At 45.2% G+C, this 16,277-nt stretch overlaps 1 protein-coding gene across 1 annotated transcript in view; it reads right to left on the reverse strand.

The window, feature by feature from the left end:
- The window catches only part of casz1 (castor zinc finger 1), a gene marked incomplete at both ends in the record, with an annotated part of 60,266 nt that overhangs the window by 43,217 nt on the left and 772 nt on the right, over positions 1-16,277 (reverse strand). The window contains one exon of the mRNA XM_080733692.1: positions 51-371. Within this exon, the coding sequence (XP_080589818.1) occupies positions 51-371 (321 nt within the window). The remainder of the gene's footprint in view (positions 1-50; positions 372-16,277) is intronic.

Below are 16,277 nucleotides of genomic sequence, written 5' to 3' on the forward strand. Positions count from 1 at the left end.
TAAACCACTGCTGACCTTGTGTTGGTGTTCGTGCTCCTCCAGGTCGTCACCGCAGTCGGGCATCAGGGGCGGCTCATCGCCGTACTCGCCGTTGACCCACTTCTCGATGGCCTCGCGTCTCTTCTGGTCCTCCTCGAGGCTCTGGCCCAGGGTCAGCGTATCGGGGAAGTTGGTCTCGTCGTCGTAGTGGGAGCTGCCGCGCTCGCTGTTCTCCGCAACGCTCTGGTCTCCCTCTGCATTCTGGGAGCTGGTGTCGCACACCACCTGGCGGCTCAGCTTGGCACAGATAGCGTTGAGTTTTAGGCCACCTTTCCTTTTGGCGGCCATCTTGGATTTTCCTGAGGTCTTTTCAGTGCATAAACTCCTTTCAGCTGACAGGGAAAAAAGACAAGAAAAAACAGAAAAGGAGACACCATTAGACAAAGTTGTGTCACAAGTGATCTATGTTAAAGTTTCGAGAAACCTATAGTTTTCCCTCAATGGACAGGTTTTTCAGATGAGGGCAGAGGCAACGCCTTCATCGCAAACCAACATTTGAGAAAATGTTGTGCAAGGGTCATTCGCTTATGCTAATTTGAAGGTTCACCCTGGAAAAACAAAGTGACATAGGACAACAGTTACTGCTGCTGCTATTAATAACATCCCAAAGCACAGCCACTTAACAATAACAGCACAAGACTGGGAGGAGAGAGCGAAAGAGAGAGAGAGAGAGAGATACTGTACATATCTTTGTAAGTCACACCTTCCAGCGTCAGTTCAGAGTTTAGAGCACTGACAGAGAAAAAGAGAAAATATCCCAGGCAGCTAAAACCACAGGCAGATTGGTATCAGGCCCCCCTCTGGTACAACAAGCAGCGAATACACGGCTAACATAATCCTCCACATGACAGAGCGCCACAGAGACACCCCTGAAATGTTATCTTCTCTCTCACCTCAAGAGGCTGTGGTCCTGCCACGGAGTGGGGGGCAGGGGGTGGGGGGGTTTATGGGGTGTACAGCCTCACAGCTGTCAGGATGTTGAGTGGAAATGCTGGGCACTTTAGGGCATTTTAGGAGATACTGGGGGTCCTTGCATGCTGGTTAGTGTGTGTGTGGGTGTGTGTGTGTGTGTGTGTGTGTGTGTGTGTGTGTGTGTGTGTGTGTGTGTGTGTGTATATATATGTGTGTGTGTGTGTGTGTGTGTGTGTGTGTGTGTGTGTGTGTGTGTGTGTGTGTGTGTGTGTGTGTGTGTGTATCGTGTCTCACACCAAAAATAGGAGATGTACAAGCTCACAACACGTCACAGTTGTAAACTCGTAGATTGGCTATTTTTGGTGTAAGACACCAAGATCAAGAATAAAGGCTTCTCTCTACCTACCCCACCTCCCAAAACAAGGGGGGAAAAAGGAGAAAAGGTATTAAAAAGAAAAATCTTTGATATCATCACTGTCCAGCAGAAACCTCATATCTCCAAGTTTTAAATGTGCATGTTTATTTTCGTGAATTAAAGCCCTGCCTTATCATATAAGACTGTTGCACAAAACTGGTGAAAATAGCAGATCTACGATGCAAGGCATGGTGTTCTTGTACTGAAGATCGTCTATATTCACTAGTTTAAATGATTTTTAAAATGATAAATACAAAACGTTTTGGACATAGAAGTTTTCCACCCGACAAAAGCGATACGGTTGACAGTAACGTGAGTAGATAATAGGGGAAATGGTTGATCTGCCATCATTTTACATGTCTTTTACTGAACAATATACTACAGTGGATGGTGTCTACATTTCCCCCCCAGTGCAGTCTCGCTGAACAATGGCCATGATAGAGTGTGCTTTGGGGCAGGAATGGGTGGCATTATTTCAACCCATGCGGGGCTATCTTTAAAACATGTCCTCTGATGAGACCAGAACAGCTGCCTCTGGCATTCCATATCCAGGGCTTCCTTTTTAGGGCAGAAACTGCTCTCTGTTACCTTTCACTTGATTACCAGAGCCACCAAAGTTCACCTTCCAACAGTTTTTTCCAGGCTCAAAATCTAGTCCAGATCTTTATCACATTGTAAATAGCTTATAACAGGTTGTTTATGATATCAATAACCTTTTTTTCCCCCCTTTACTTGCCGCTGCAGCAGGACCACCGGGGATTGGAAACAAACTTGTCAACTTGTATTCTTTATATTCTTTCCCTCCCCCCCCCCCCCCCCCGAATATCAGGAGGAATGCCTTTGTCAAGTGGGGCTCAGTGAAATGCAGTATTACCAACCTTTGTGCCACAAACGGACTATATTCCTATCTTGTAAAGTTGTATTGAAATCTACAGCTCCCTCCCCTTTACTCAGTCACACCGCGGTAATAATAAACTACGTTGTGCTTTGGGCATACTATTTGTGTGGGGGGGAAAAATGTGTGATACGAGTGACAAAGTTCTATCTTAAAGACTCAATTCGCTCTCTATAACAATGGGTATAGTCCTCTTCATTTTCTCCCCCGCCATAAAGCCAAGAACAATCACGCGTGAGCCATTGCTGGCATTATGTAAATCACGTCAGCACGACATAAAATCCTGTTTTCATTTTCTTTTGCAAAGCTGTGGAATCATTAGAGGATATACAATTTGAGTGAGTTTACAGATCACCCTCGCAGCTAAACAATGTGCCCTGTGCTCCCCACCACACATGCTTTCTCAGTTACTGTATTTACATTGCGGACTTCCTCTCTGAAACAATGACTTGAAGAATTATGTCGTTCTCTGTGTGTGTGTGTGTGTGTGTGTGTGTGTGTGTGTGTGTGTGTGTGTGTGTGTGTGTGTGTGTGTGTGTGTGTGGGGGGGGGGGGGGGGGGGTACATCAGCGGCACATTACTGTAAAATTCGGTGTTAGACGATTACAGGCAGGGGTGAAAAGGTCACCTTTTAGAGGGCAGCAAAGAAGAAAAAAAAAAGAAATAGAAAAAAATTGGCTGGAAAAACTATTAAGAAGTGGAAGACATAAATTTTAGCTTTTTTTTCCCCTTTTCAGAAATACACTCCCAAGGAAGATTGAGGTCATTTGGGTGTTGCAGTGGAGGTCATTTTTTCTGTTTACTGGGCTCAGTATTTCATGCTTTAACTACCGATTTCCTTTGCATTGCAATCTCTAGCTCCTTGTAGGAAATGACCCCTACACAGTTGTTTCTTTCCATTAGTGACTATTTATGTACATTTCTCTGTTAACAATAAGGAGCGTGAGTGCAGGTCGACAGCCACTGCCTAAGTATCTTTCCAGGTGCCTAACAAAAATGTCAGGCGCGTCTTTTGCGTTGAATAATTATTTTCTGCTGTACAGTACAACACTATATACAAATGTTAGAATGTGGAATAGCCTGTAGAGATGCACAATCAGCAGTGGTTGTACAGAAGGGTGTATGGGAGCTGTCTGAGCTACTATTACATGACTTTACCACAAAACATGTATACATTATTCTGAAAATAGCCAATCTACTGTACAAGCAAATATATATATATATATATATATATATATATATATATATATATATATATATATATATATATATATATATATCGGTATATATATATAGATATAGATATAGATATAGATATATAGATATAGATATATAGGTGTGTATATATGTGGACAAAATGTGGATGCCTTGTTAAAGTGGTTAGAGAAGAAGTTTCTGTTGTGGATTTCTGTCAACAGGAGCTTTTTGCTATTGCTTGCAATAGGGATTGCTATGGAAACACTGGGCTGTTTACCTCAAGTCGTTTGTGTGCATGATAGCGTACAATGAGATAAAATCTGTAGGGACCAACATGAAAGAACAACTTTCCCCTCTGGGACCTACTCCCCCACCTCCCCGAGAGTCCAGTAAGCAATCTCCCTTATTAATGAATATCAGGGAGAAAAACAACTCTGTCACACGCATCGGACATTATTTACAGTCTGTTTTAGCATGGTGTGCTAATTGTCAAGGCAGAGACACCTCAGTAAGCACTGGGAGTTGGAGAGAATCAGGCAGGCTTGAATTTGAACACAACAAAACCTGAAACTAATTTTTCCAAATGCTTATGTTAACAGTGACACCAGTTTTACTGGAAACAGTGCAGAGCCACGAAAGGAACGCAAATACGCTGACTGTATAAGGCCAAAACCTGAAGAAAGAAAAAAAGGAAAAAAGTCAAGAAACTATTTTGAATATATTTGTACTAGAGATGATTTCTTTTTCATCTATGGTCAAAAAATGTGCATCGAAGTTAATTCTGGGCCCCTGGTTCTTCTCAGAACTGGGCGGCCGTCTATTTTTTGGCGACACAGCCTGTATTCAAATCTAGAAGTGAACTGACTGTTCCCAAGCTGCTCCAGGGCTCCAAGTCCCCCAGCATCTTGTTGGTTTTTGATGCAGCGTCTCTGTTTATGTGCCAGGATGATATCATGCCCAATCAAGTGGTGTTTCAAATCCTAATAACGCCGTTGGAAGTGCATTATTTGTGCGAACGTGCGCAGACTCTAATCAAGGCAGCCACGGGGGGAAAAAGGGGTGGGGGAGTTAACAAGGGTGGAGAGTGGCAGGGTCCGGGTCTCTGTCACACAGACGAGAGGGGCTCCTGTGCGTCCTTACAGGGGACCACAAGGACTCGTGTAATCATTGTGGCCCACGAGGGTTGCTAAACCCCACTTACAATCCATAAAGTAACAGAATAACTCAAGGCATATGTTCTATGTTCACTGGGAGTCAAAGTGCTGTGCTGTGCCTCGCTGCAAACGCAATGACTCCCCGCAGTGTTGTCAGTTTCTATGGAGAATCCACCGGAGGTCCCGCGTTCAGAGAGGTAGATATTACCTGTTAAACTGAAGCTTATCTCTTTACCTAATCAAACATGGGTACAGGGCTTGTTGTAGATTCCTGCCGACTTCCAACATCTTGACTGACACGGGGACAAAACCCCCAGCAATATCTCTACTTAATTAACACAAACCGGGCCTGGGAGATGACTGAACAGCACAGGATTATTTTTCAATATGTAACCAAGAGTTTGTTCTGGCTCTTTTTTTTTTACTTGGTTATAACTTTATAAACCTTTGGCAGATTCATTGACAAGGTTCCAGTTACCGGTGTGTGCCCCCCCCACAAAGGTTCATGTGTGTGGGTTTTAGGAAATCACTGTGGCACATGCACACACAAACACACACTTTCACATACACACGCGCACACACACACACACACACACACACACACACACACACACACACACACACACACACACACACACACACACACACACACACACACACACACACACACGCACTGACATGAAAACATCTCTTGTTTTTATTTTTGCAAATTTACGGCTTGCAGGAAGAGAGTGTTTCCCTCCGCCCTTTCTCTCTATTTCTCTCTCTCTCTGCACGGCTGAGAGGCTGCGGCAGCCGCAGGGAAGCCAAGCGGAAAGCCACTGATGGACAACTATGCCACGGCACCCAGACCCCAGCATCTGGCCCCTCTCTCATTTTTTATTACACAAGAATAACAATAAGCAGGTCGCAGACCCCGCTGTGAGATTTTGCCACAGTTTTCCAACAGTCGGTGCCACTGATGCTAAGAAAATTTCCATTTTTCCGCTTGCATATTTAATTGAGTTTTGTCCCAGTGGTGCGGAAATGATTTGTTTTTTGCTCTCTGTTCACTTGACTCCTCTTCGGAGTCGCTAACCCTGATTAAGACGTTCCCGTTAATTTCCCAGCGCACACCTTTTTTTTGTGCATTAATGGTTCTGATCGTCTAATTAAAACTTCTCAGCTCGGCTGCTGATCACCGCTCGTTGTGCCTCTGACCTGAAGTTTTAATTGCCGCATCAGAAGCGATAATAATAATTTCGGGGGTTCTGATGATTAAAAACAATGCCATTGCCAACTAGTTGAGAGATGGAAAAGGGGAGATGGATAGAGGAAAAAAGAGAGAGAGACAAGCCACGGGAGAACTTTATGTAGAGGGGGCGGGGGGGGATGTACAGTACCTGTACATGCAAGCAACGCAGGTAGGGGTGGAGGGGGAGATGGGGAGGTGATTACTGAAGGAAGAGGAGCAGTGGGTAAAGGGAAGTGGCAGAGCATATGGAACCCTCCCAACCCTCTCCTCTCCTTCAGGCTCTTGGCTGGGGCTGGGGGTGAGCTCCTCTTCCCCTGCTCAAATTTTAAATGTGCCACCAGCCAAGTCACTTAGGACGTCTACTCACTCGGCAGGTTTGCCACGATGGGTGTGAGGTAGAAAGCGATAAAGGTGTATAAAAGAAGAGTACAGTCCAACACCCTCTGCTTATTTTCATAAAAGAAAAAAAGATAATAGTACAGTAGGTGCAGAACAAAAGACACTTTGTTCCCGGAGAGACAGAGAGGGGGAAAAAAACCTGCAGTAACTAGTGGCTCTGTCATAAAACATCAGACAATCAACACATTATATATATATATATATATATATATATATATATATATATATATATATATATATATATATATATATATATATATATATATATATATACACCATACAGTATATATATATATTCTTCTCAAACTGTATGTTTGTATTATATTTTGCAGATTACACAAAAACATGGCAATGACCTTAAAACAGGAAATGATTAAAGCAATGCAGAGAGGTCATGCAGTATCGAAACTGCCACCAGCACCAATCTGTCACATTCTGTTCTTTTTTTAACGACTGGATTTCTAATGGATTTTTTTTTATTCCACTTCAGGATCAATGTTTTACTGTGAAGACACAGTACACAGCCGCTCAATATGGTAACAAGCAACGCTTTACAATGTTTTTTTTTTCCTACAGACAAACAAATAAATATATAAAAAAGAAGGTATACATGCTTGTGCACACACACACACCCACACACACACACCCACACACACACACACACACACACACACACACACACATGCATAGACAAACACGCACGTACACGCACACGCACACGCACATGCACACAGGACAAAGCGTTCTCCTCTCTCCCTGCCCCCTCCCTCCCCCGATGTCCCTCTCCCTCACAAATCTATTTTATTATTAATCAGTTGGTTGCACATCTGCCTGCTTGCTGTGTTTTTTCTATCAATAAAGCACTTATTGCTTTTAGTCTAGAATGTGACCTTGCACATTGCGTGCCGTCTTTCCGGGGGGGGCACCGACCTTGGAGAGACCCGTTTGGACTTTTTCACAGCAGCTCCGTCCCCGGGCTGTTATCACACACAAGCCCTCAGCCAAGCGCCACACGCCCGTCATACCGCCACAAATACAAACAAGACGCCCGCAGGACAAAGGCTGACATTCGTGCGCGTGCACGAGCGCACACACACACACACACACACACACACACACTCGCAGTATCACACACTTGCTGTGCAGGACAATGGCTTGGGAAAACAATGTATATTTCAAGTGCAAGCGGAAGGGGAAAGACGCTGAACTTCGGGGGCAATCAGGCAGGAAAGTTTGCAAATCTGAGGACAAATACGCCCTCCGGCTCCATCATAAACAGGGTAATTATGGTCGTTTCCAGAAGACAGAGGGGAGGAAGATTAAGAATTTAAGAAAAAGTGACATGAGTGACGAAAGCCATTCTGACAGACGAAGTTTTATTCAGCACTTGTTAAAATTGTACATCAAATCTGGATTCACAGCTGGCAGCCGAGTTTCCCAATTAAGAGTTAATTTTTAAAGTGTCAGATGCAGGCCAGCGGTAATCAAGACTTTGTTTAAAAATACATATCGCTCTCTGACAAATACAAACCCCAAGGTTTTTTTTCAAGATTGAAACGAGGGAAATATTTGAACCTTTTCGCAAGGGGGCCCTGCTTTGAGGTCGGGGCCCCTGTGCACAGGTTTAGAGCGCAACAGCAGGCGAGTAGGTTTGATAAGCCAGCCACCATGTCTAAATGAGCAGACGACCCCGGGGTCCCTCCCTCATGGCCGCGGTGCTCAGCGCTGCAGCAAGGCAGTGAGGGTAATACAGTGGAGAATGGGCTCAGTGGCATGCCACTCAAGGGCCCTTGAGCTAATATCTGTACAGATTAACTGCTTCAGTTGTATTTTGGTCACGGGGATCTCTCTTTGCCTTTGTGGCGTGTTGGGCGGGAGGGGTGTGTGTGTGTGTGTGTGTGTGTGTGTGTGTGTGTGTGTGTGTGTGTGTGTGTGTGTGTGTGTGTGTGTGTGTGTGTGTGTGTGTGTGTGTGTGTTGTTGTGTGCGTGTGCGTGCGCGTGCGTGCGCGTGTGTGTACGGTGCGTGTGAGAGTGCTCTCAAGCCAAGAAGGTCGGGAGGCCTAGAGTAGGCTGGCCGGTGTCTGTCACTCCAAGTTATTATCTTTGGGGATATTTTTAATTGAACACATTCCGGAACGACGCTAGTAAGCAAGTCAGGCCCTTTCCTCTCAATATAACCTACTGTACCTCCTTTATCACTCACTAACTCACAAAACGAACGCACACACACACAATACTATATACTTGCACACATGAGCTGATTCTCCAGGGTAAACCCAGCCCACCCTGCACCATTAGTTATCAATTAAGTGTGCAGAAATCTCCACTAAGCTTGCGCACATGATCATGCACACGCACGCACGCACGCACGCACACACACGCACGCACGTACTGTACACACACAAGTGTGAGGCCAGGGCAGCTAGACGCACGGCAATACACTCGACAGGAAGTCAAGGGAAGAACGCCTCCGCTAACTCTGTGTGTGTGTGTGTGTGTGTGTGTGTGTGTGTGTGTGTGTGTGTGTGTGTGTGTGTGTTTGTGTGTGTGTGTGTGTCCGTGTCCGTGCGGGTGGCACTTTCGTCCATGAGGTTAACCTTGATATGAGGCCCTGTCAGAGCAGATAATGTCAATCAATGACAAGCCCTCACAGATAACCCCTAATGTGAAGCCTAAAAAGCCAGGCTGTTTAGATCTTTAGACATGCCCCCTTTCACCAGCATATGAATTGCATTACAAGGAAATGAGTTGTGGCATTTCTTTAATAAGACTCTTAAGACATTTTGACAGCATATAAGGCACTTTGCAGTTAAAAAAAATTAAATAAAGCCGACCGGTCGACAAAGGCACAAGGCATGATGGGCAGATCTAAGTCGTTGCTTACCAGGAGGAGGGAGAGAGGGGGGGGGGGGGGGGGGGTCTAGCCCTCTCCCTTCTATTTTTTTTCTTCTCGTGCAGCTCCCGGGGACTTCTTAATTGATTTCCAAGGTTACTTTTCAAATTTGTTTTTCAGATATGGGGCCCCGGCATGAGAAAGAGCAAGTCAATGTTTTTCAAGCAATTTCCTCAAATTCGGCCTGCTCCAGATTGTTTGCGTCAGATCTCCTGGACCCCCTGCATCCCTCAACCCCCCATCACCCCACCTCCCAAACACCACCACCCTCCACCCTCCACCCACCACCACCCACAAGCCTTCTCTATTTATATTCTCTCCTTGGAATGGGAGGAGGAGGAGGAGGAGGAGGAGGAGGTGACATTAACCCAAAAAAAGCATACATTTCCAGACAGGATGCCTGCGCTGACAACATCGATCCCTGGCCGCCATTAAAACATTTGCTCTGCTTGACAGACTTTTCCTCTTTTGGACTTTATATGCAGTGGAATGAATCACAGGTGCCCCCTAAATGTCATCCACCCCAGGTACCCTACCTGGTGCTGTAACCGCTTCCACACTGGAGGACCGGGACAACTTTTTATATGTTTTATAGAATAAATGTATAGAATATATTTTATATATATTATATATTTTTTATCTATTTTATATATTTAGAGAGAGGGAGAGCCTGTACTTCCCTATAGTAGCGCTCCAGAGATTTTAGATGACACATTTATAAAATCGTTTATAAAAGTTTCAGTAAGCACATTTACACATAACCAGAATTTGGCCATAGAAGGACGGGGCAGAAAGGTGGATTGCTTGCCAGAATTGCAGTGTGTTAACACCTTTTCTTTCCTAATATGCAGCATGCCAGTGACTATTCTGTTTGAAATTATATGTGATGTCTCTGCATATCTGCAGGTGGGGACGTGCACCATGCATTGTAAACACATGCTATAAGTTTCGCAGCCAAGTATGGCATGCAAGTGTGTGTGTATGTGCGTGTGTGTGTGCGTGCGCATGCCTGTGGGGCTTCAAGAGTGCATACTATTGTGTACTCCCTCTGCTCTTCTCTCACTAGTGGCTGTAGGTCATGTCATTTGCTCTGAGACGCACACTGTCAAATATGCACACTGACACTTCTACACACTCAGGGAAAACCGATCCACAGCGCGGATATAAACACCCTATACTGCGCCAGTGACAGCACTTAAACTGTGCGTGCCTTACCAAAAAGTTCAATGCGAACTGGAGGCGGAACTAAACGTGGCAGTTTTCACCTAAAACGGGAACATTCTTGTCCCAGGGAGCTCCGTCGAAGGAGGAATGTGTCGTGACCGGATTTTAAGGTGTGATTAAAAAAAAATGACGCGCGCAAAGAAAACCGACAAAAACAGGCAAAACAATGTTTTACCAGAAAAGAAAGGAGACTCTATTCTATTTTGGGCCCAGGCCATACCAAAGGAAGTGTTGCTATGATGACTCAAACAAATAAATATGCTTTTGATGAAACCGCAACAGCAGACTTGTGCATTCTACACCAAAACCAAGGTTGTTTCCTGCATCTTTATCCACAGGATAATGTGACTTACCACATTGCGAAAGGCGTCTGACTAAGTGTCAGGCACAAACATGCAAAGGTGCACAGTAAAATCCTCAGTGTTCATTGAAAAAGCGAAATGTTCTAGTAGGGGTACATTTTACACAGTCAAACATGAAATAACAGCGAATTTTCTTTTGCGTGTTATTTTTGGGTGCAGCGTTGATAGTTCAAAATGCGATTTATGTTGAGAGTGTGCCTATTTGGGCTGCATCCAGCTGTCCGTTTTACATTTCTGCAACATTAATATTCCTCTTATTATTATTTTAAAGTGAAAACGGATACTCTGTTGAAGTGCAAATCTGATGAATTACAGGAGCAGATTGCTGCTATTAATTATTAAAACCGATTTTATAAATATTCAGGTCTGTCATGCATCTAATAATGAACGCTTTAGAGAAGGTTACTTCCCGTGCGCATCCTAACGTGTCAAAAATATCACTTTTAATCACACTCGTGTCAGTAAGCACCGGTTCTGAACCTGCCGGAGATTTAAAAAAAAAAGAATACAAAAAATCACGGAAACGACCTACTCCTGTGTTCACTCACAGATTCTTCCTCTCGATCCTAATGTTTCGCATGATCCAAGTTCTTCTTCTTCTGCCCCATCTAAAAGAGGTGGCGAACACCTCAAAGCACCCCGCCGTGCATGCTCACCGCGGTTAATTTGAACAGAGAATAATGCATTCGGCACCACTCTACCTTCTGGACACACCTAGTCCCAGTGCTGCAACCACCATATGCTGTGATGATGCATATTCATCACACTTTCTCTGACTCGAGTGTCGGCGCGCAGCAAGGCTTAAATCAGTTGTCTCGCAACTTCTGATGGGAAGAGGGGGAGAGAAGCGAGCGAGAAGAAGAAGAAGAAAGTTCTCGCTCACTCCTCTCTTTTTTCGTGACTTCCTTCCCTCTTTTCTTCATCTTCTGCGAGGAAGACGAGTTTGGATGCTTAAAGTGAAACCAGTGCTTTGCGAGGTTGCGAATGACGCTTCGGCGGTTCTGTCCAGCGGGCAATGGGAAGGCGAAGGCCCGTCAACGTGGCTGGCTAGGTAAACCGTGTTGTCAGGTTGGTAAAGATCACAGGCACTGCACCTCTACCTCCACCTCCATACACCCTAGTACTGTATGTATATAATACACGGCACACACTTATGCATGCACATACACGGAATGTATACGCGTGCAAATGTACCACGGAGCGCTCTAAGATTAACACTGTCAGAGCGGCAATGATACCCCTTCATTATCTGTGCACGGGGCCTCCTCCGTGCGCACGCTTGCTTCACTGTCCTTTCCACTGCTTCTCTACGGAGGTAGTAATTACTGAACCTAACATCTCTTGCTCCCTGTCCTCCTAACCACCATCCCCAAAGCCCCCCCTTCACCCCCCCCATTACCACTCCTATTTCTCCCTTTATATATTGCAATGCTCTCGTCTGCCTTGCAAGTCTTTCGCCAGCCGGTCACACTGTCACAGCTGATGGTGTGGTGACAGCATGTTGTGTGTGTGTGTGTGTGTGTGTGTGTGTGTGTGTGTGTGTGTGTGTGTGTGTGTGTGTGTGTGTGTGTGTGTGTGTGTGTTATATTAAGTGGTGTTTTTATCAAATTACTTGGTACCCAGCTGATGTGTAATAAAGGTACAGTGGGATCTCTCCCTCCCCGTGAGGGCCACATGCCTCAAGCCTCGACGCTCAGGGCCAAAGCCTGGTAACATGCAGTTGTGACTTGGAGTACCACTGACTTACTGTTGGCATGCTATAGGCCAACAGTAACAGGCCGGGGATGAGAGATGCTCCCTCATTGCCTGGCACTTTTCATTACCAACAGTGTCCTTGCTTTTCGTTTTCTTTGTCTTTCTTCTTCTTCTCACATTGGAGCCGCAGCTTTATCAAAGGTGAAGGCGTGCTCAGTCACATCTTCTCAAACGTCTTCTTTGTGCGTCCATGTCCCATGCCGCTCTCGGGCAAAGCGCTGCTCGTGAGGAAACAGGGGAGGTTTGACGGTGAGATCAAAAAGAAAGAGTAGGTAGGAAGGACAGCAAGGATAGCATGGAGACCAGGGAGAAGAAAAAGAAAGGGGGGGGGGGGGGGGGGGGGGGGCAGGTTGGCGATACCTACTCCTCCCCCTCCAACAACGGAGAGCTGAGAATAATTCCTCAGAGCATGCAGGAGCCCCTTGTTTTCAGATGCAAATACAACAAAATGCCGGGTGCCGCCGTGAGACATCAAAATGGGCGATTTTGACTTCAGAGGACCTTCAGATGCTTGAGGAGTTGTCAGCGTGGGCCCCTACCCCGAGCCGGTGGGACTGAAGGCAGAGAACAGAAGGTACCGGCAGGCAGATCACAACCAATATGGCAACACCAGAAGAAACACTGTCTCCTCCCCGACTGCTGATCGGGAATCAGATCAGTAAGGTCTTCTACTGTACTGTAATACCCTGCCAACCCCCTTCCACCCCCACAAACGCTGTGGTGACTTCAGATCTTTTATCTGCAGAGACTAAAAATGGATTGATACTATCTCCACTATTGGATGTCTGCTATTTGGAAGCCGTGTACGGGGGGTTGATCACGCAGTTCTAGAAAGTGACAGTTCTATCAAGTGACACTTGACACTATCTTTCGGTGTATCAAAACGACACTCAGATAAGATTGAAAAGGAGAAAAAAGAGAACCGTACACAGCCTTGAAATTTCCCCTGCTAAAGGGGAAACGAGGGCTCCAACAGGTGCTTTAAAAGAGGGATTTTTTCTTGCCCCCCACCCCCAACCCTTCTATCTCCCACATCTCACAGCTAGATTTTCATCAGGAAATCAAAGACTCGCTTCGTTCCTTTGAGTCCCGAGAGTTGTGTTGTGACACGCAGAGAGGGACGTTGTTCTCGCTCATTCTTGGAGTATTAGGCTCACTGTAAATAGCCTCAAGGAGATTAGACTGGCTCATATTCAAATGCACACATTTCTCTTTTCTTTTCTCTTTTTTTTTTACGCATCCATGATGTGGGCCAAGGAGATCAACGCAGGAGCCTGGTGACGGCAGTCGGTCTGTCACGTACAAATCAGGGGAAGTGAGCGAGAGGGAGAGAAAGAGGGAGAGTAAGGGAGATGGAGCGAGAGAGAGAGGGAGAGGGAGAGAGAGAGAGAGAGAGAGAGAGAGAGAGAGAGAGAGAGAGAGAGAGAGAGAGAGAGGGGTAAAAGACAAACAAGCATTGGCTCTGCTATATGAGTTTAGTTAGCCAGAGAGTTAGCGTATGAGTTATGGCTAGCGAAGGGCTGAGGGACGCTGTATTTATGGGGGGACTGAGTGAGTGTTAAATCCCTGGTAAGAAATAAAGTCGTCCCTGAGCGAACTGGGGAAACATTTCACTCAGTCTAAAAGGTGCCTCAAAAAAATGAAAGCCATCTCTCTTGCAAGGGAAGCGCTATTCCTTATCCCGCGTAGAGAGGAAGGGGAGAGAGAGAGAAAAAAAAAGAAAAACATGTCATAGATCACATTCAAGTGGACTGAATCTCCAAAAGCATATTTTGAATAGGGAAGAGGATTCTACGGTGAGATAATATCAAGGAGGTTCATGAGCCAAGAAACTGATTCCTCTAAAATTGCATGCAGATTTTCTGAGGGATCTTTTGGCCAGAGGGGTCTGCCAAAACACACAGTGCACTTGTTGCAGTGCAAGGGTTCATCCAAAAGCCGTCTACTGTGGTTCACCCCTGGAAACACGCTTGCTGCTCCTTGGCTTTTTTTCCATTCAACCGTTTGAAAGGAACCACTGGATTCTGATATACAAACACAGTAAAATATAGACATTTCTGTTTCATACACATTTTTTAAATAAACACACAGTATAGATAGATAGATAGATAGATAGATAGATAGATAGATAGGATGGGACGATAAGCAATATTATCATTTATCGTGATAAAAAACACTCACGATAATCGCATTGTGGAGATTTAATTTATCGTGATATCGTCCTCCGTCATGCACTGGGATCAATTCACCTTTTATTTGCATATCCGGTACCACTTAAACCCTCTATAATTGGTCTTTTTTTCATGTCTTTCATGTCTTTACCAAAAAATAGCGGATCTACTAGCTCACAACGCGTCTTGCGACGCGTTGTGAGCTTGTAGATCTGCTATTTTTTGGCTAATGTTCCGCTCCATGATATGGATTTTGATTAGCGCGATAATATCGTAAATCGCGATCACGGTCACAATCGCGGTCACAATCATCGTGATATGACATTTTCATATCGTCCCATCCCTAATAAATAGATAGATATATAGATAGATAGATAGATAGATACATACGGTAGATAATGTTGAGGTGGATATGTGTGTGTGTGTGTGTGTGTGTGTGTGTGTGTGTATGTGTGTGTGGGGCTGGTCGTGTGTGTTTGTATGCACCACACAGTCACACAAGAACGCTTCTTGTGATGCTTTGAGAATCGGGTGAACGTGATGACCTGCACCTACAAACAGCCAGAAACAAAGAAAGGCACAAGGCCAAATGGAGAAGGAAAAAGCTTCAAAGTGTGGCCACTGTACATCCAACCTCCAACTCGGAGCTGCTCTCTCCAAACCCCTGCAGTAGTAATAACAATTATTACTTAAAAAGGCTATATTTTTGCATTAACTTAAAAGGCTATATCTTTTTCTTCCCCTCCAGCCTGTGCGGCCTCACTTACCCTAAGTATCTCCATAAATCATCAGTTACTGTTAACATGTACTCCACAATTCAGTCATCAATCTCCTACCGGGTCAGAGTGAAAACAGAGGGGAAATGTCTGCTTAGTAAAATCTCCCTCTTGCGAATGCAGCCTAACACACACACACATTCACGCACAATCAAATCCCACACTCACATTCAAAACAGTGGCACACTGTATGTACACACACACACACACACACCAGTCAAATCACACACAGGTTCACACGCGCCCGGCGTACGCACGGCAACCAGACAAGTACTATGGGGGGGCTGGAGCCGCTGCCAGATCGCCACGGTAACGCAAACCAAATTCAATCGCGACTTCACCTTTCACTGGGGAAGCTGGTTCCATTTGTTATAAAAACAAATAAACAGCGAGCGTGAAATAACAGGCAGCCAACTTCTGCCTTTCTTTTTTTCTTTTTTTTTTTCTTCCTCTGGGCCTCGACAAGTGATGTCTGGCCTGAGCTGGGGTATTAAGGCCTGCCTGAGACACAAAGCGAGAGAGAGAGAGACAGAGACACACAAGGCCACATGCAAATCCGTGTTTATGTTCACAGACACAGTATTTATTTAACCAAAAGAGAGAAATCTAATTGCACACGAGGAGGATTATTCCTCTGAGAGCAACGAGGGGCTAGAGAAAGCTCCCGTAGCCTTTCCTTCAATAGACATGGTTTACGTCGGCACGCCGGAAAATCCCTCCGTTGACAAGCCTCTCCCTCACAACATCTGTAGCTAAACAGTCAGATCTACACCGGCACATCAAAACATCAGTAGCTAAACAGCCAGATCAGTCCACAACGGCAGTCTCTCAACATTTGTATCAAAACTGCA

The sequence above is a fragment of the Nannobrachium achirus genome, assembly GCF_963921795.1.
Source record: "Nannobrachium achirus genome assembly, chromosome: 9".
NCBI lineage: Eukaryota > Metazoa > Chordata > Actinopteri > Myctophiformes > Myctophidae > Nannobrachium > Nannobrachium achirus.